Source organism: Schistocerca piceifrons, chromosome 2 (genome assembly GCF_021461385.2).
Source record: "Schistocerca piceifrons isolate TAMUIC-IGC-003096 chromosome 2, iqSchPice1.1, whole genome shotgun sequence".
Taxonomy (NCBI): domain Eukaryota; kingdom Metazoa; phylum Arthropoda; class Insecta; order Orthoptera; family Acrididae; genus Schistocerca; species Schistocerca piceifrons.
The window spans coordinates 17,572,381-17,594,643 of NC_060139.1; the positions used below are offsets into that span (position 1 = coordinate 17,572,381).

Sequence of the window (22,263 nt, forward strand, 5' to 3'; positions counted from 1 at the left end):
ATATCCCTAAAACGGCCATCACTGCACCCTTCGGCCTCTTCGAATACGTTTACATGGCTTACGGATTGAAAAACACTGCTCAAATCTGGCAGAGGTTCTTAGATACAGTGTTACAACCCCCACCTTTCTGCTACGCGTACCTGGATGACATTTTGATCTTTCCTTCCTCTCGCGAGGGACACGAGCTTCGCATCCGGGTGCTGTTTGACACATTACAATCCCCTGGTGTGAACGTCAACAAAGACAATGCAAACTGAGACAGGATTCTGTTGTTTTTCTGGGACACATAGATTCAGCTGATGGTATCTGGCCCACACAAGAGAAAATAGACATTATCTAACAGCTGCCGATACCAGAAACATACCATGAACTCCACCGGTTCTTAGGAATGTTCAATTTTTTCCGCTGCCACATTCCAAGAGCCGCCGAACTACAGGTCCCCCTCACAGACGCACTGTGCGGGCCACAAACGTCAGGCGACAGACGTGTGCCGTGGACAGAGGTCATGCGAGTGTCTTTCAAAAAACTCAAAACCGCACTCATGGAAGCCATCACACTTGCCCATCCACACCCGGATGCAACACTTTCACTTACCATGGACGCTAGTGAAATAGCTATCAGCGCAGTTGGGGTTGGGCTGTTTGGGGGAAGAGACCAAACTGCGAGGTTATCGGTCTCACCAGATTAGGGAAGGAAGTCGGCCGTGCCCTTTCAAAGGAACCATCCCGGCATTTGCCTGGAGCGATTTTGGGAAATCACGGAAAACCTAAACCAGGATGGCCGGATGCGGGATTGAACCATCGTCCTCCCGAATGTGAGTCAGCGCAGTACTTCAACAACACAAAGGAGAGGTGTTGCAACCTCGTAAGTTCTTTCCAAAAAAACTTTCTCCCTCTCAGTGCAAATGGTCCGCTTTCGACAGAGAGCTCTTAGCTGTCTACGAAGCCATTACATATTTCCACGAAGATGTCAAGGGACGTCCCCTCACGATCTTTACAGACCACAAACCTCTCGTCCAAGCACTCACAAACCCTCCAGACAACCCACCCCCTAGGAGGTTCTGTTATTTCAACATCATTTCACAATACACAAACAATGTACAATACGTTCGAGTATCCGACAACACAGCTGCTGATTATTTCCCCCGGATCTCGGGCATATCTTCCTCAATCGACTTCGATGCTCTTGCTTGAGCTCAAACAAATGATGACCCCTTGGCGAGCCTTTTATCTGACAATAATCACTCTCTGCACCTGGCACGCAAGACGACCCCCGGCACATGCTCGGAGCTATGGTGTGACACTTCCACTAGCGTGCCACGCCCCCTCCTCTTTGCGTGACTCGGTGTTCGACACACTGCACAGTCTCGCCCACCCGAGAATTCGTGCAACTACGCACATCATCGCTGAGCGTTTCGTATGGCCTTCGCTTTGCAAAGACTGTCGCGACTGGTGTCACACTTGTATTTCGTGCCAGCAGCCCAAAGTTGGACGCCACTGCACACCCACCTCACGCGTGTTCTGCTCTCCTTCTGGCAGACTCCACCACATCCACATCGACATTGTCAGCCCCATTCCCCAGGTGGATGGTTACTGATACCTGCTTACTTTTATCGACAGAACAACTAGATGGGTCGAGGCAACCCCTCTAGCCGATATTTCGGCCGAAACAGTCGCCAACGCTGTCCTCTCCACATGGGTCACACGTTTCTGCTGTTCCGAAACCATTGCTACAGACCACGGCTGTCAATTTGTGGCTGTCCTCCTCACAAAAATGTGCGAGCTCTTCGGCGCCGGCCGCGTTCACACGGCAGCCTACCACCCCCAATCAAACGGTTTAGTGGAACGATGGCACTGCACATTAAAGACAGCGCTAATGTGCCACAGGGAATGGTGGTTACACGACCTCCCGTGGGTACATCTAGGCCTCCGTTCTGTATATAAAGATGAGCTGCAGTGCTTGGTGGCCAAACTGCTCTATGGCAATCCGTTGACCCTACCAGCTGAGTTTGTCGAGCCTTCACTGCTCCAAGATACCATCGAATACCCCATGCTAATCGAGAACATACGACAGATGATGCGAGCGCAGAGAGCACCCACTCCGAAAGCACACACTCCACCTAAAACATTCGTGCACCAGCAGTTAGACACGTGTGAAGCTGTGATGCTTAGGGATGACACAGTGCGCGCCACCCTGCAACCCCCATACACAGGCCCTTACAGGGTACTTAGGCACTCGTCGAATACATTCGACATCTGTATCAAAAGCAAACCCTCGACAGTGTCAGTGTCTCGACTCAAGCCGGTGTGGGTCACTGCAGATGACAACACCTCCAGCGACCCGACACCACCGACCATGACAGACAACGACCTCCACACCGCCGCCTCCTCAAGGGACGACATGACGGCCATGGCCCCTTCCATAACGCCGGGAACCCTCAATGGGCAGAGTCCGGGGTCCACACCCTTCACCCCCCACCCTCTCCTGCTACGCCCGTCACACACTTCTCACCCGACATTCAACAACCCTCTACCATCTCCATCGACGTCTCACACTTTTCACCATCTGACATCTGTATAAATACCACAAATGATTCTCTCTTAGTCATCCACGCTCCCCCCCCCCCCCCCCCCCCACTCCGCCGACAATGACACCTTCCAACTTTCCATTCTCCACTCCTCACCGATCCCCAATTCCTTAGATCCTTCCCTCATTCAATCTTTCATTGACACCACGGGGACACTGTATGTGTTGTACCCCGTGTCTCCGTCTATCCCCCCACCCCCTCTGTCACCTCACGAACCGGTTGCCGCATACTCCCACCAGTGTGGCACCGTGATTACATTTTTCCATCCAAAAGGGCTCGAACCCCAGCTCTGGCCTGCCCAGTTCCCCCTCCGAACGAAGATGGCGCAACACCTGCACCCTCCCCCCACAACAACCAGAGCCTCGTGCTCCGCACTGCAGGGCGGGGTGTTCGATGTGTAATGACGTATATCTGAAGTGTGACAATAAATGTGCTCATTGTTTTAACAAGTGGATCAACGGGTTGTTATTTACAACGATAAGGACCCAAACTCCCACATACCTATGGAAAATGACTTCAACACAAAAAGGTTTTTGGTGTTCGACTATGTGTTTACTAAAAGTCATAAATATTTATACATACCTAAACCTTTTTCTTTACTTTGTGTCTAGTTGTAAATGAAATTCAGTGTATCCTTTGAACTGGTTGTAACATTTTGTGTAAGTTTAATTGTACGTAATTTTTGTGTAAACAACATATGCTTTGATCCTGTAGAAGAAGTTTTATGTGTGATAAATTTCTATTAACAAAGAAGTAACAAGACAAATTAATTAGTTGCTGCTGGAACACTGTAATGTTAACACGGACAGCACTGAACAGGTTGTGAATCATTACCACTCATTTTTAATTTTGGGGAAGGAGAAGTAGTTTTCATTGTAAAAAAGTCAGAAAATTTTATATGGGTGAGAGGATAACAGTGGTGAACTGGAGGAAGCAGTTTTGATCCACAAAAATTATAGAAACAGGAGTTTCCAGAATAACTAAAATAGCAGTATTGTTGCTGTTAAGGATGAAGTTTTGAGAAGAAATGAGTTTATATCTACAACGAAGAAGGAAAACCACAAGAGGTGAAATTACAAGCACACAAGATTCAAAATAGAAGAAACCAATGCACAAGACAGAAGATTATCAAGACATTGAATCTATGAGAAGCACCAGGCCCCATCAACAATGGATGCCAATGCACACTGCATTAACAGAATATACACAAAATACTTAAAAGTGCCACTTCGTCTGAGAGACTGAGAAGTGACTGTTCAGCAATTTTTCATTTTCACAGAATCTGGAATAAGAATACATTATTTACTGTAATATTTGTTACTGGGAGGGCTAAAGCATTTGTTGTTGGAAGAATAAAAGTTTAAATAAAAGTGATGACACACAGTAAAATTACATAGTTACACGGGTGTCCATCACTGAGTGTGAAAACTGTGTGTAAATATTAAATCCAGCACATTCCAATCTCATGCCCTTCCTGAGTGCGTTTTGAGAAAATTTAACAGTGAGCATTTCTACACAACAGGACAGTGTATCAAAGTTGATTTTTTTTACTGACAAGTAAAACAACATTGGACGTTGTAATAATAAAACAAATCAGTTTGCATTGCAAGATGCTGTTAATAGACGTGTCATTGTTGGTAATGAAATTTCTTTAGAGGAGGGTGCAATTATTACAACGTCCTATTCCCACAGACTGTCAAACATCTGCAATGTGATGACATGACAGACTGGCAACAACAGCGGTGACACGCACTTAATATAAGAACACATTCCGGGGATCCATCCCATGCACCAACACTGTCTTGTATCTCTGTAATCATATATCTTGTAGCAGAATTTCACATGAACACTAACAAAAGTTAAAGGATAGTGAAAACCAAAACAGTTAATCAAAAGAACAATAGACAGCTAAATGTATTTTAATCTCCATTCAGACTCAGATTTCGTTGCAGTCACAACTTCTTGTCATTCTACTAAGTTGACTGTGGAATCCTACATGTTTAACTGCAAATACCACATTGACAGGCTACTACAATAAATCACACTGTTATTGCAAAGTCATTTTCAATGAATGTAGATCCTGTGCCAGAACTCAAATTCACCTACACTTGAAGAGAACAGAGGTTAAGCAATAAGATACCACAGACACAATGGAAGTCGCTGTTTCTTTGACCCTCAATTTTCCACAAAGGCAGCTCTCTAAATTTCAGTATTTCATAACAATTTAATATTAGTTATTTTATTAAAATATTAATAGCATATGTTAATATCCTACCAATATTTTGATAGCCAGTACACAGTGCTAACTTCAGTGAGTTTGTCATAATGTACAGGTTACTTAATGATGATAATTCACTTTTGTTTGTATGCTCTCAGTATGCGTATTCTAATATACGGAGTAAGGCTGATAGAATCACTAGTCTTGTCTTGAATTACTTTGACAAAAACTGTGGTGAGCAAAGAAGCAGCATTTGTCTGGATTGTTATTTTCAGTGACAGCAAGTAGTTAGTATAGTGTACATCAGAGGAATTCAAGTCTACGATAAGCAATATTGCAAGGGATTTATGGGCAGTCTGTCAGTAGAGATACATCACATATATCATATCAGTTTATTAGCAATTATATTTCAAATTTATAGTTGAGTCAGTATTATCAGATATTTTTAACTGTTTAAAACAAGTGGAAGCACTGAAGTAGTTGAAGTGCAAAACAGTAAACATTCTTCCACTGCGTTCAACAGAGTATCTGAACATAAATAACGCATCACTGTGAATGTTGACTGACATATATTTTAAAAGAAGTCAGAGGGAGAAAAAAGTATTTTACTGTACAGCATAAGGTACTTTGAGGATACAGGAAAATAGAGAGAGAGAGAGAGAGAGAGAGAGAGAGAGAGAGAGAGAGAGAGAGAGAATTCTCGTCAAATATTCTGGTGTCTAGTTTATTTCAAAAGTACAAGAATGGATCCATTTTCTATTAGCAGTTATAGCACAAATAGTCCATTGGAGTTAACTTCTGCAAATGTCTGTTTTGAAATGCCTTTATGTGAAAGCAGTCATGTCATATACCAGCTTTGCTGCAATTTCTGCATGGCATTTTATATGAGCATGATCACTAATCAACAGTCTACCAGAATGAATGGCCACTGCCAAACTGTGGCCAAGAGGAGACTGGACCACCCAGTGGCAAAACATGCTGCTAAATAATACATGCTCCAGATCAATGACTGATTCACAACCCATTCCATCTGGATCCTTGCATCTACCACTAGCTTCTCTGAACTTCACAAATGAGTGTTATCTTTGCAATGCAGCCTTTACTCAATAATCCTCCTGCTCTCAATTTCTCCTAACCCACTCCAGTCACACACTACATTTATTTATTTGCATGTTCTCATCATCATCATTTTCCAACTCCAGTATCCCGGGTGTGTGAACACATGCTCGCTATCTCCTCCCATCTTCATACATTGTCTGTTCCAGGAAAACTTCCCATTTGTGTCCTTTCTCCTCCACATCTGATCTCTATCCACTATTTTCTTGGTCTTCCCTGTGGTCGTCTTCCTACGAGGTTTAGGTTGAAATACTTTTTGGCAGGTCTTTCGCTGCTCATTCTCATAATGTGCCCATACTACTGAAGCCTGTGTTTCTTTATGACACTGGTAATGGGAACCTCAATACCAACTACTTTTCTATTCACCTCATTCCTGATTTTGTCCTTTGTAGTTGTTTCATTCATAGTTATAATGAATCTCACTTCTGTTGCCAGATTTCTGCTGAGTTCTTTGTTTAGTAGGATACATGTTACTAAACCATATGTAAGGATTGGTACAAAATAATTGTTGTACATGGTCGTTTTTGCTTTTCATTGCATTTTATCATCCTAGAGAAGATTTATTATTTGACTATAAAAATCAGATGCTTTCTGTGTCCTGCTGAGTACTTTCTGTGTCCTGCTGAGTAGTTCTTGCTTAATGGTGTTGTCTTTGAGATCATGCTTCTTAGATAATTGAAATGGGAACCAGATTCTACTTTGACTCCTTCTAAAAATATATTTGACGTTGTTCCTAGCCTGTTGATGGTCAATTCTACTGTCTTCATTTCACTTATGTTTAGTCCAAAATTTTTGAATGTGTTGTTCCAATCATTTTATGATCTCGTCCACTACTGTTACAAACAGGAGTGGTGATAGGGCACTTCCTTTCTGGACACCTCTCTTTGTTTCAAGCCATTCTGATTGTCCACTGCCTATCTGGACATAGCTGTAACACTTTTGGTATAGCATCTTGACTTTAACAATTAGGTCCTTGGCACCTTTAGGTTTTCCAAACATTTCCATATCTTGGTTTGAGGATTTCTTCTATACTCCCAGTGGTTTTCCCCAGCATTCTTACTGGAAAAAAAATTCTAACATTTTCAGGGTGTGTGACAGCACCATGATGCCTCTGTAGCTTCCACATTTTCACTGATTGCTTTTTTTGAACAGAGGGGTGATGACTCCTTTACTCAATCTTCTGGGATTTTGTCTTCTTCCGAAATCATTGATAACACTCTATACAGCCAATTTAAGCCTGAGCTGAGATCATCAAAGACTGACAACTTTCCATTCCACATACTCTTTAACACTATGTCTACCTCGTGCCATTTTAATGGGTGTCCGTTGGTCTGGAATTCATTAATTACTCTACAGTCATTGAAGGTTAAGTTGTCCCCATCTCATTTAGCAGCAAGTTGAAGTACTTTTTCATTTCATCCCTGATCCTTTGCTCTGTTCATATTAAGTTACTGTCATCTGTTTTCAGTGCAAGGATATTTACATATTGATTTCATTTACTCTTTAGTTCTTTGTACGGTAATTTCATACTTCCCTGACAATCTTCCTCTGTCCTTGTAGTAAAGTTTTCCCAGCAATTTTCCTTTCCTTCCTGGATCAGTCTTTTTACAGCTAGTTCCTTTCTCTGGCATTCCTCCGCTAGATGTTCAATTGCTAATTCATTTCATCTATCATCTGTTTTCTGTTTTTTCATGGTCTAATTTTCTTTTCAGTATGTTCCTATCTTTTACAGTTGCCTTCCACCCATCATTTCACCATGGTGTTTCCTTCTCTAAGCTGTGGCACTTATTTTTTTGCAGATGTCCATGACTTCTTTAACAAGGGTTTCTCTGAATAAAGACCATTCTTCTTCTACTCCACCTTTTTCAGTTTTGGGTAATGTGGCTGTTATTCGTGCTTCATAGTTACTTTTCTTTTCCATGTCCTTCAACAGGCAAGTCTTAATCTTTGGCATTCCCTTTTGCTTAAATTTTGGCACTTGAACATCTTTTAGGTCAGCAATCAATAGCCAGTGGTTGCTACCCAAGCACTCATTGAGTGTGACTTTAATTTCTGTAACATACTGACCAGCTTTTCTTTCAGTGATGATGAAGTCTGTCATAGTCTTGAGCTTACCATCCCATAATGATGGTATTCACCTCTGTTATTTGTTCTTCAAGTTAATTAAGAAATGCTCTTTCTCCTCCATGGTACATCCTATCTGTGGTGCATATACTTGCAAAACAGTATGTCCTGAAGATCATAACTGTGACCTCATGCTAAGATGTGGAATGAGTTAGTTTTACAACTGTAGTACACTTTCTCAGGGGAAAAAAAAGGCAACATGTTGCCCATTCTCTCTCTCTCTCTCTCTCTCTCTCTCTCTCTTTCTCTCTCACGCACACACACACACACACACACACACACACACACACACACACATTCAGAAATCTTCTGTAAAGTACAAGAAGTTGTAAGCAGATATGAATTCAGTTTCAGAAGTTATCAGTAGCTTTAGGGAGAACAGAAAGATAAATGTTCACCTCTCTATACGGGACCACTTAAGTAACAGACATCCACCTCCTTGAAATGCATCATCTGCGTAGTAAATCATACAACCAGTGTCTTCTACAGGTGGATATATACCACTGCTCTTATTGTGTTCTTCAGCTGTCACATTGTAACGATGGTTTAAGCAAGTTGTTGCACATGGTTGGTACTGCTGCCTGCGCAGATTGTACCAATTGGTTTCTGACACCATCTGCAACAAAACAAGATTCAGTAGATGCTTGAGTAGGTAGAGATTGTTCCTATTTCAGAAAGCCACATACCCGTCCTTCAGAGAAATACTTATGTCCACTGCCTTGACAAAATGATGTTGAAAAAGGAAGATCTGTAGGTCCATGCACAAAGAGGTATGGCCATAGCATCTGCCAAAAAGCATACTCACGGTGTATAAAGGACTCTGACTGTTTAAAGCATTCATACACCCAGGCTTGGGCAAATACTGCAATGGACAAGTTATGTTTTCTGATTAGCTCCACAGCCTGAAATTAATTTCATTTTATAAGGAACTATTTGGAGAACTACTCTGTAAAGATAATGATTACATAATAGTATGATTAAGCTTTAAAAATGCATTATAAGAAACACTAACTTTTCTAGTCTGAAATCCACCACCTCCATAAAACTTGCGACCAAAGACATCTACACCAACATAAACATCATACCCACGAATGCCTGCATTTTTAACAGAGTTCTGAAGATGTCGTTCACTCCATGCATAGTTAAGGAAAACGCCATCACACTTGTCAAAAAATATCCTGAAAATGCAGTAACAACTGGAATTTATTGAAATGCAGAAAGAGAACACATGTTAATCAAATACAAATCAATGTGCGATTATGTATCAAATAAGAATTTAAGATTTACAATAGAAAAGGGGGGGCGGGGGGGGAGGCAACTCCTCTTTCAAAATTATGCAGATAATTTTTATGTGCCTTAGACAAAAAATAACCAAAGACAGCACACCGACCCTTCAACTCCAAGACAAAAATGGAAATATTGCCCAAAACAACAGGAATACTTGCACAATATTGGTAGAATATTTCAGAAGCCACCTTAACTGTGAAGAACCTACAGGAAAAAATGGACTTCACCACCTCAACAACAACCAACTCTAAGCTTGGAACCAATTACCCTAAAAACAACCATATCGAATCTCAAACACTATCAGGCCGAACTTTGAAAAATTGTCAACAAAAATGTCATAAAGTGTCTCCAAAACATCTGTGAAGAATTTTAATAAATGAAAGAATCCAGTTGAATGTAAAATGGCCCTCATTCACACATTCCAAATGAACAAGTCCGAAACAAACCCCCAACAACTACAGAGGAATCTCACTCTCAGATGTGACACACAAGATTTTTTTTTTTTTTTTTTTTAAGTCCTACTAAACAGAGTAGAACCTCAACTATATCAACTTCAAGAATATCTAATGGGTTTTAGGAAAGGAAGATCCTGTGCTGAACAAATTCTAAATTTCAAAACCTCATGGCCTACCAAAAATCAATAGCAAAATCATATGTTATCACTTCCAGTGACTTTCAAAAATCTTACGATTCAAGAGACGAGGAATCTCTCATCTCTACACTAAAAGAACTAAACCTAGACAACAATATCATACACCTAATCACAGAAACTGTTACCAACACATTCTCCAAAGCTAAATTAACGGGAGAACTCTCTGACTCTCGTGAGATAAAAACTGTAATACAGCAAGGAGAAGATGGACTCTTCTCCTGCTACTTAACTGTGCCCTACAACAATTAGTCAGAGTGGAACATAAAGAACCATAGTGGAATCCAACTAGAAACACAAAACTAAGATATAGGAGTCAATGTATAGCCTTTGCAGACAAAACCACTCTACTAGCTGATACCAAGAAACATGCCAAAGAATAGACTCTCGCACTACAAAAACAAGCAGAAAAATTTGGTCTCAAAATCTCCTCCACAAAGTAAAAAACAAAACAGACAAACATAAAAAAGCCCACAGGAACAGTCTGAAGTGAGAGAATAAAAAAATAAAAATAGTTAATAAATGCAAACATCTTGAAGAATGGTTCATCTGAAATTCCCTTGAGGAAAAGGCTATGGAATCTAGAAAAAATAAAGTTGAGCTGCCCTTCCAACTCACCAAAACATGCAGGTAACAAAAAGTCCCTCTCATGGAATGCAAAAATAAAGCACTATAACGTGGTAATCAAACTGGAAGTCCTATATGCAGCCAAAACACTGCCCGTCACCAATCATGACCCAGTTCAAAGGTTGGAGATCAAAGAAAAGAAGACATTGAGAAAAATCAAAGGCACCAAATTCCATTACATAATATTAATCCATATCAGAAATTAAATCCTTCACCAAACAACTGAAAAACTCTCGGATACAGCAAGGAAAAGAAGAATTGATTTTTGTGGACACATCTTCAGAACGAACCCAAATAGACTAACCAAAAAACTTATTGACTACTTCCACAACAACAAAAAACATAGATAACTGTTTTAAGGAAATGGAGAGAGACTTTAAAAATGCCAAATGACAGAAAATATGGTCATAAATAAAACTGGAAGAAAAATGTCCAATGACAAGAAAGAGAAGTTACAAGTCGAAATCAAAAACAAACAAACAGTCCAAATCTTTGAAGCGGAAAGGAAAGTGATAACAGAAAGAATGGAACCATACTTGGCTAACAGAAAGGCACAGAACGTCCAGAAGTGATTGATCTAATGTACCCCAAAGACAGGAGAAGCAGAAAAGAAGAAGAAGAAGAAGAAGACGAAGAAGAATAAGAAGATGACGATGATAATGATTGCATGAAAATAAACAGGGTTTAAGGGCAGCTTGTTTAGGAAATATAGGAAAACTATGACCAAACAACCTGGAAATGAAGAACTGGATTTTAGATCTTGTATTGGAAAACAAACTGAATATTCCAAATTGGTAACTGAACAGACTATAGTAGCAGAGGGTAAAAGTGTGTATTTGGGGAGGCAATGTGGGTGTGGAGAAAAAGACAAGGCTATTGGAATTTCTGTGGCACTACACCACAAAAACATTGTGGATGATTTTCATCACACTTTAAATGTACGATGGGGAGTCAAATGAAAATCTTGAATATTTTTTACTGAATAAAAGTATATCATCTTTTGACATAGTCTGCCTGTAATTCAACACACTCCCTCCAGCACGAATTCCTCTCGGAAGGGAGTAATTCTTTTGGTCGTGTGCACAGCCACTTGTGCACCGCCTGCTGCACCTCTTCATTGGAATGAAATGTCTTTCCTCCCATCACCTCTTTGAGTGGTCCAAACTGGTGGTCTCCACTCAGCGTGATCACTTTTTACTTCAAAGTATCACAAAAGTTCTTTGCACACATCAGTGTGTTGCTGTTTTCAGTTGTAGAGGGAGCTGCGGTGACACCCCTCTAGCAGACACTTTGTGAAACTTAAGCACTTCATGAATGATGTAATGTGCTGTGCTGAGCCACACCTAAAGCAAATGTGCAGCTATTTCACTCACCATCACATGCTGATTTTCCATCATAATGACCTCAACAGCTGCAATACACAATGGTATCACAACACAGTATGCTTGACTCAGGCACTGAGTGATGCCATCTTTGAACTTTCTGCTCCACACACACACAGTTGCTGCAATGAGAGACATGCATCAGCATACTGGATCCCCATTTGCTGATGAATTTCAATAGGTTTCGTACCTTCACTGTTCTGAAAAGGTTCTTCCTTGGTGCGGATCTCAAGTGGGGCAGCCATTTTGAACTTGTATTGCAGCTGCGTTTTGCTTCTCGGTAGTAATATGTCACCTGCAAGCATTCCTTACATCACTGGTAACAGTACCGCCAGCATACAGAACAATGACACAAAATGTAGATTTTTTAATTACACTTTTAGGTTTCCCCTTTGTATATCAATTTAAATTTATTTTGAACTTCTCACTACATACATGTTTGTGCACAATAATGATAGACAACACAAACAAATCTCTGTAACTGTAACTAGGACCAACTACTGCCTGCTGTGACTCGCCGATCATTCAAAGTGCCGTCGCGCAATTACGCACGTCCTCTACATGCGGCGCTGTCTGCCAGCCATGCAGCAGCCGCGCCACCTAAGCGGCCAGCCAGCCAGGAGCCGCTAGACTTGGTCTCAGTGCTCATTCGAATGTTACCATGTTCACATGTCTTGCTCAGTGACTTACATGTGTTGTGTCGTTTTGAAATATGTGTGTTCAACTTGACGTTATAACAATTGGTGATGAAGTAGTGGATTTTTCCTTTTCATCGTTGACCCACAGGTTTCCATGGCTACTTTAGAGCAACTACTGCAAGGTCTCATTGAACAGCAAACGCTTCTCACATCGGCGATTTGTGATTTCGTCGCGGCATCCAATATGGGCCATTTCTCGTCATTGTCTATGCCTCCTTTTCCTCCTTACAACGAGATGGTGGAAGACTGGTCCGATTACGAAAAACGTCTTCGACAGCACTTCTTGGCATTTCATGTCATGGACGAACAAACATGTAAGTCTCTGTTCCTTTCATGGATTTCACCTCAAATGTATCGATTGTTGTCGCAATTGGCTCCTTTGAAAGATCCTGCGTCTTTGTCCCTTGCTGATATGTGCTCACTTCTGTCCATATACTTTCATAAGCAAACACATGTGGTAGCCTCTCGTGTTGCCTTTTATCATTGCCAAAAACAACCGAATCAATCCTATCGCGCTTGGGCTGCTCAGCTACACAGCCTCAGTCGAAAGTGTCAATTTGTTACTGACGTTCACAAAGAATCCTACGCAGATTCCATGGTACAGGATGCTATTATCTGGTCGGTACCCGACAAAGAAGTGAGGCAACATGCGCCGCTGGAGCACAAATAGAGGCATGGGGTGACGTCGGGGACATACAACCTCTGTGCGCTGTTGGCAACATGTGCGGCGTGTCCCCGCCGGCCGACGTGGCCGCAGTACGCCCCCACGCGCAGCCTCGGCCTAACCATAAACAACTCTCTCAGAAACTGCAGCAAAACCCTAAGCAACTTCCTTCATGTCCGCAGTGTTTTACAAAACATTCACGTGAGGATTGTCCCCAATGCTGGACCATGTGTCACAATTGAAAAAAGAAGGGTCACGTGTCTTCCGATTGCAAATCTGACCGCATACATGATGATCATGACCATGACGCTGATTCTGCTTCTGTGTTGTCTGTCAATTGCACTTCTACCCTTTCAGGGAAGTCATTCCTCACAGTCCAAATCCTTGGTCGGGATGTTCGCATGCAGGTGGATACTGGTTCTGCTGCCACTATCATTAATTCTCAGACGTATCTTCAGTTGGGTTCTCCACTCCTATCACCTGTCACTCGGCAATTATGGACGTACAATAAACAGAAGATTTCTCTCCTGAGGTATCTTACAAATCCGTCGTTCACACTGTTCCCATATTTGTGGTCGACCTGAGTAACACAGAAAATCTTTTTGATTTCGATGCCTTTCGCGTTTTTGGGTTCTCCATAGATGACTCTGACAATATCGTCTCTGATGCTATTCCTTATGCTCAACTGGATTCCTTGTCGACGACATTTTCATCCCTTTTTTCTCCTGGGTTAGGCCATGCAAACGACTTTGAAGCTCATATCACGCTCAAACCCATTGCTCGGCCAAAGTTTTTTTGGGCTCGGCCCATTCCTGTGGCCCTTCATGATTGGGTAAAACAGGAGCTGGATCGTCTCACTACATCAGGGGTCTTGCTTCCTGTCACTTCCAGTGAGTGGTCCTCTCCTGTCATTGTTGTTGCTAAGCCCAATGGTGATATTCATCTCTGTGGCGATTTTAAAGCCACTATAAATGCGCAATGCCTCATCGACACTTACCCTATGCCCCAACCTGAAGAATTGTTCACTAAAATTGCGGGTGGCCAGTATTTTTCTAAAACTGACCTGTCAGAAGCTTATCATCAACTTCCTCTCAACGCTGCTTCCCGGCAGTTTCTGGTCCTTAACACGCCTTTCGGCCTCTATCAATACAAACGATTGGCATTCGGAGTTGCCAGCGCCCCTGCTCTTTTTCAGCGATTCTTGGAACAATTATTGCTCCCTGTCCCTGGGAGTACCAATTACATGGACGACATTGTTGTCACTGGCTCCACCACTGAAGAACATCTTCAGAACCTCTGCACACTTTTTCATGTCTTACAGACTGCCAGTCTTAAGTGTAATTTTCAGAAATCAATATTTTTTCAGGCATCTATCTCGTACTTGGGATTTCAACTCTCTCGGGATGGTATTTGTCCGCTTCAGCAAACTGTCACTGCGATCGATGCCCTTCCTCGCCCTACATCTGTTAAGGAACTGCAGGCCTTCTTGGGGAAAATAGCATACTATCACAAGTTTTTACCATCTGCTGCTTCGGTGGCTCAGCCGTTGCATCGCCTGTTGCATAAAAATGTGCGTTTTCACTGCTCCGCGTCATGCGATGCGGCTTTCCAGAAATTGAAGACTATGCTGATACAGGTCCCGTGCCTGGCTACTTATAGACCTGGCCAACATCTTGTTCTTGCCACGGACGCCTCTCAATATGGGGTTGGTGCAGTCCTTGCGCACTGTTTTTCTGACGGTTCTGAACAACCCATTGCTTATGCCTCAAAAACGCTCACGGATGCCCAATAAAAGTAGTCTCAAATTGAAAAAGAAGCTTTGGCCATTATTTATGCTCTTCATAAGTTTGGTGTTTTTCTCTATGGATCCAATTTTCATCTTGTTACGGATCACAAACCACTTGTTTCCTTGTTTCATCCATCAACGTCACTTCCTGACAAGGCTGCACACTGCCTCCAGCGTTGGGCTCTTTACTTGTCTCGTTTCAATTATGAGATTCATTTCTGGCCGGCGGCTCAACATGCAAATGCTGATGCACTGTCTCGCCTTCCCATGGGTCCTGATCTGGCATTCGATAGGGACAAACTTTTGTGTTTCCACCTGGATGTTGCCGAGCAGCGGGCTGTGGACGGATTCCCCATTACCGGGGACTGGCTGGCGGCTGCTACGGGTTCTGACCCTACCCTCTCCCGGGTTTTACGCTGTATTCAGAAGGGTTGGCCAGATCGTCTGTCCACTAAGACTTCTGATCCATTACGAAACTACTACGCTTTGTGCTACTGCCTCACAGCTAGGGATGGTGTTATCCTTCTTTCCACCAACAATGCTTCGCCGCGTGTTGTGGTATCTACGTCTTTGTGTGCTTCGGTCTTGTGCCTCCTTCACCAAGGGCACTGGGGTGTCCCCCGCACAAAATCTCTGGCATGCCGTCATGTGTACTGGCCTGTCATCAACTCTGAAATAGCACACATGGTCGCTGCCTGCAGCCCTTGTGCATCATAGGCCGCCACCCCGAAGTCATCTTTGTCATCGTGGCCTTCGCCTGAGATGCCCTGGGAGCGCATTCATGCTGACTTCGCGGGATCTTTTTTAGGTACTTATTGGCTACTCGTAATTGACGCCTACTCTAACTTTCCTTTCATTGTCCGTTGCACGTCGCCTACCACCGCGGCAACCACAAATGCTCTCGCCCGCATTTTTTCTTTGGAAGGCCTTCCCTCTACTCTTGTTACTGATAATGGTCCGCAATTTGCCTCTTCCAAATTTGTGAATTTTTGTGCTCATCACGGCGTCATGCATGTCACGGCCCCTCTGTTCCATCCACAATCAAACAGTGAGGCTGAACGACTGGTCCGCACATTTAAGGCTCAGATGAGGAAACTCCTGACTTCTTCTGCTGCTGATGATGCGCTTCTCCAATTTCTGGCTTCATACCGTTTCCCCCCCCTGGGCGACCACAGCCCGGCTGAGCTCTTACATGGCCGATAGCCACGCACGCTACTTCATCTTCTGTGGCCTTCCACCTCACGGCCGTGGGTGCCTTCGCTTGGCCGGTTCACCGACGACGACCTTGTTTGGGTACGGGGATATGGCAGGTGGCCAAAATGGAGTCCGGGCCGCATCTTACGACACCGTGGCCGACACCTGTATGAAATCCAGACAGACACTGGTGTTGCAGTGCATCATTCGGACCAGCTTCGGCTTCGTGTGCTGGCAACGCCTGTTCCGAATGCCGCTACACCACCTTCGGCTCAACCTGACGCTCGAGATCTTGGCATCTCTCATTACTCACAACTCAGCTCTCTCACCGTCATCTCGGTGCCAGTACAAGAACGGACGCCACCAGGATACGTGCCCATGCAGGAACCGGATGACCATCATCTGTCCGAGCCAATCTACTCGCCTCCTTCTCCCACAGACGGCGACACATCGCCCATGTCTCCTGTTATATCAACCAGACTTGCCGCAACGAGCAGATTGGTGCACGGGGCCCCAGCAGATTCGACCCCTACATCTCCTGTCATCTCGACCCATTATCATCGGGGACACTTCCATCCGTACGGGAAACCTCCTCCTCGAGACTTTACGGCCAGTCAAACAACGCCTATTGACGTTAGCAATCTACAGGCCACCTCCATCAAGATCAGTGAAAAAAATTTCAAAGGGGGGAAAAGTGTTGTGACTCGCCAATCATTCAAAGTGCCGCCGCGCAATTACGTGCGTCCTCTACATGCGGCGCTGTCTGCCAGCCATGCAGCAGCCGTGCCACCTAAGGGACCGGCTAGCCAGCGGCCGCTAGACTTGGACTCAGTTCTCATTCGAATGTTACTGCGTTCACATGTCTTGCTTTGTCAACTTGCTCAGTGACTTACATGTGTTGTGTTGTTTTGAAATATATGTGTTCAACTTGACGTTATAACACTGCCATCTAATATTTATTTACTCATTTATTTATACATCCAGGGATCATCTCACACTGATACAGGCTTTGTCTTCGTCATCATACAATGAAAATACACAGCTCAAAACATACATATAAATAGAATATACAATTATGTTCTTATGAGGATAGGATAGCTGCTGAAGGATTCATCCTGGCATCTGCCTGAAATGATTTAGGAAAACCACAGAAAATCTAGATCACTACAGCTGGATAAAGCCAATTCCATCCTCCTAAATATGACATCAGTGTCTTAACAACTACACTGCCTCATTTGGTTGGGCACTACTTTACAATTTTCTTTTGATCATGCAGTGTTTGAATCAGGTAACTGATGATACACAACATAGTGTATCACCGCACATCCTATGGACACTGGAGACTCCTGGACCATGAACATCTAGCTATTCCCCTTGTACTCTCTCCAGTCTGTTCAGAAAACTGACTTGATGCCTCTAAAAATCGAACTATGTCCAGTCTTCATATTCTCCCTTTAGGATGTCTGAAAATCTGAGTCAGGATCCCCCAGTTCTTAAGACTGAAGTTACAGCACTGTAAATGTGGAGACTGGAAATGCAGTAATGAATGAAGCTGTACAAATGTAAGCATTAATTAGTTCAAAAAGAAATTTAGTACATAATCTGTATCAGTGGGTAATTTGGTTGAAAATACATAAATGAAAACCTGATGAAACTTCTAGAATGAAATTTTCACTCTACAGCGGAGTGTGAGCTGATATGAAACTTCCTGGCAGACTAGAACTTTGTGCCGGACCAAGACTCGAACACGGGAGTTCAAGTCTCAGTCCGGCGCACAGTTTTAGTCTTGCAGGAAGTTTCTGAAGAAACTTATTTCCTTTGAAAGTCTTTTATTAAATATAAACTGTTATTCAGAATGACAGAGAAATGTGAATTGGGTTAGGTGTCACCTGAGTGTATGACTAAGATTACAGCACTGATCATTGGAGAAACTCTAGAAGTTTAGTTCCACACTGACTGTTATGCAAGAGTTCCATCTGGATCCAAATTCGCCAAGATTCCAGTACTGATAGTATGACAGCACACTGTCAGGAGCAGAAGTCTTATAGCTCTTATTTTCAGTGTCATTCTGTTACTACTAAAACATTGTGTATGATATTGTACTATGTTTCAGCATTTTGTATTGCCTGTTCCTGTGAGAGTGTTTAATTATGGTCTTATTTTGTTCAAGTTTGCAGTACAACTCATGCCATGACAACGTGAATATTACTCATCTTTTACATTATGAGGAGCAACGTTTATGCAATAGAAAATGGAGTCTAAAGCACAATAAAGTCTAGCATTTGTGGCATTGTGTTCTACTTGTGTTTAATACAAGGGCAAAAGCAGTGGAGGCAGTTCAAAACATCTGTGCCCTGTGCGGAGTGAGCACTATTGAGCAAGTCAAGTTTTATTGTTTCAAGTATGATCGTTTTGAGAAAAATTAATTACCACAGTTAGGAAGACAAACAGGCATTGATGAAAGGACGTTTCTGCGATTTGCTACTATTGTCAATGACAGTGTATCCAATAACTGATAACTGTGTCCACCAATTAACCTTTGTGCGACACTTGCCTTCAGTAGGTTAAAAGAAAGGGAGGAAAGTTACAGTACAACAGCTTGTCAAATATGAGATTAGATGCAAGGCAGAATCTTGAACTGGGAAGAATGGGAAAGGAAGTCATCTATGCCCATTCAAAGGGTTGATTGTGGCATTTGTTGTAATAGATTTAAGGAGGTCACAGTAAATCTAAATTAGTGCAACCTGAAGTACTGTACGGTAACTTCAAAAGGAGAAAATAGTGGGTAAGCCAGAACAAACATTATCTCAAACAATGGCCCGTATATGTCCACAAAATGTTATTGTTATTGACATATATACATCTAGCGGCACAAAGAAGGTGTTTTGTGTTGTGAACTGCTTAACGGGGACATGTCCTTCACAGTTGGCATTTGTTGCCAACAAATGAGATGCCTTGCAATTGCAAAGTAACAAATACGACCTGGAAGATGGTACCAAGGAGCTTAGCTGGCAAACAAACCTACTGCATGTCTTCTAATCTGGCACCCACATGTGTTTACCTTTCTCGTCCCTTATCCATCAACCACCAAGAATGTTAATTTTTGTTTTCTTTTGTTTGTCATGTTTCAACAGCTGTGCTTGAAACGTGGCTTAACTCAGCATCAGTGAGTCGCTACATGTGTGGGATCGAAAAACTACCTGTGCATCATCAGACTGTCTTTGATAGTGTGGTGGAATATGTTGTTGACAATTTCTCTGATATTTGTGTCTGTTTTGCTCAATAACCTAACGAGAAACATTATTAATATGCACTACACTAATACAACTGGCTTCTCATCATAATACCATACAACGAATGGCTTTCTTAATGAAACATGAACTCTCTTGTCATACTCAAGTAGCTTTACCGGACTATAACGTAATATGACAATGTGGCTGTGAGAATAGTTGCTGAATGAAACACAGTTAACAGAGTACTCAGCGATACAATTTCATTAACAGATTTGCGTATTTTCAGTAGCAGTTTTGCAGTATTTTATGTTTCTGACCTGTAGATCTACTGTTTACTTAATGTAGCGAGACAAAATTTCTAAAGACGTTCCGAGTTTGACACAGCTGTTTGTAGCACTGTCACAGAGAAGGTAAAATGTTATTGTCACACTAGTTTGGAACTGAGAGCTACTGCCTCTAACTCTTTACTTTGTGTCAACATTTTCATGGAGCAAGCGACCAACGGCAGCGTTCATTGCCTCCTCATTGCCCCTGTGATGGCTAGTACAAATAATTCGCAATACAGACAGTGAGACTGGTGGTAGTTGCTGCATGAAAGTAAGCCCCATGTCTGTAAACATATATTTCATAAACGGATGACCATCAAAGTGGAATTAATTCAGAATTGGTATCCCAAGAGTATACCTAGTGAATTTGCAAGAAAATTCTCTGTCATTTCAGGACATAACAAAACTATCACAGCATCACCAGGCATGTTCCACTATGTTGTCATAACCCTGTCATAGTCTTAGCAGGACAATTATGTTTCTACAGGCAATGTCACTCTTGAGTGGACTAATGATTTAGGTGTGCATCTTGTGCACCAATGATGGCTTAATTACTTTTCGTACAACAGCATGAGGAGTATTCCAGTACTTATGGTGAGGGAGAAGACCAGACGGTTGCACACACCACTCAAAACATATGAAAGAAAATACATGTAATCCACTGAGTTCATTGACATCAAAATGTAGCAGGATGTGTGAACAAACACTTTGTTCCAACATTATGAAATACTCCAAATTATATTGCCTGCTGAGATGAAACCAGCATGGATTTGGAAAGCATCACTCTTGTGAGACACAGCTGGCACTTTATTTGCATGACATACTGAAAACAGGGGCTCTCAAATTGATTCTATATTTATAGAGTTCCAAAAAGGCTTTGCCTACAGAGTTTCTTGCCACTGCTGTACAAAGATGATATTACAACTGTAATATCATAAGAGAAATTAGAATTCGCAAATAAAGATTTTGGCATTCATTCTTCTCAAGTTTCATATATCCGTGGAATGGTAAAGAAGTTAAAGCAATTCTGTGAACCCTTTATGAAACACTTAACTCTGAATTACAGTGCAATTGTGCATCATTTCAACAGAAATGAAGGGCCATACTATAATGTAATTTCTGTCATGCAGCATTTATTGTTTCAGAAGCACTGAGTAAACATTATAAGTGCTCAAAATGTGAACAATATCCTACATATATACAATTATTTGGTAAGTTGCCACTAAAACTGTTTACTTTTAAAATACACATAGTTATCTTGCTAGAGCACATATTTCCTTAAGGCAAGGTCTAATGCGAAGTGCTTACACGAAAGAAAAGTTTCCTGTGTCATGCAATTGCTAGTTGGCTGAAATATTTTGTGGTAGCCGTGTTTATCATGAGTGTATTCTTTAACTTATTTTTTGTTAAATATTTGAATGAAACATCAAAAGCAAATGTGCTTGTTCATGTTATAGCAAAATAGCTCTAGCTGCGCTAGTTTATACTACAGACATGGGTAGGGTAGATGAAATGTTCAATCCTTCGAAGGACGAGTGGGGCTTTACAGCCTGGGCTTTGCTTGCTGTGGCTTGAGAGCTACGGGCCAGCCAGGCTGGATGGCTGATGGGCTGGCTGGCCAGCTACAGCCTGGTGCCAAGACGAGACTGAAGTCTACATCTACATCTACATTTATACTCCGCAAGCCAACCAACGGTGTGTGGCGGAGGGCACTTTACGTGCCACTGTCATTACCTCCCTTTGCTGTTCCAGTTGCGTATGGTTCGCGGGAAGGACGACTGTCTGAAAGCCTCCGTGAGAACTCTAATCTCTCTAATTTTACATTCGTGATCTCCTCGGGAGGTATAAGTAGGGGGAAGCAATATATTCGATACCTCATCCAGAAACGCACCCTCTCGAAACTGGGACAGCAAGCTACACCGCGATGCAGAGCGCCTCTCTTGCAGAGTCTGCCACTTGAGTTTATTAAACATCTCCGTAACGCTATCACGGTTACCAAATAACCCTGTGACGAAATGCGCTGCTCTTCTTTGGATCTTCTCTATCTCCTCCATCAACCCGATCTGGTACGGATCCCACACTGATGAGCAATACTCAAGTATAGGTCGAACGAGTGTTTTGTAAGCCACCTCCTTTGTTGATGGACTACATTTTCTAAGCACTCTCCCAATGAATCTCAACCTGGTACCCACCTTACCAACAATTAATTTTATATGATCATTCCACTTCAAATCGTTCCGCACGCATTCTCCCAGATATTTTACAGAAGTAACTGCTACCAGTGTTTGTTCCGCTATCATATAATCATACAATAAAGGATCCTTCCTTCTATGTATTCGCAATACATTACATTTGTCTATGTTAAGGGACAG

The 22,263-nt window shown here is 42.3% G+C and overlaps 1 protein-coding gene across 3 annotated transcripts in view; it reads right to left on the reverse strand.

Moving 5' to 3' along the window:
* The window catches only part of LOC124776494 (cytosolic endo-beta-N-acetylglucosaminidase), a 110,796-nt gene that overhangs the window by 45,511 nt on the left and 43,022 nt on the right, over positions 1-22,263 (reverse strand). For all 3 annotated transcript variants that reach the window (XM_047251511.1, XM_047251510.1, XM_047251512.1), the window contains exons 4-6: positions 9,058-9,223; positions 8,732-8,947; positions 8,444-8,661 (exon numbers count right to left, since the gene is read on the reverse strand). In XM_047251511.1, coding sequence (XP_047107467.1) covers positions 8,444-8,661; positions 8,732-8,947; positions 9,058-9,223 — 600 coding nt within the window. The remainder of the gene's footprint in view (positions 1-8,443; positions 8,662-8,731; positions 8,948-9,057; positions 9,224-22,263) is intronic.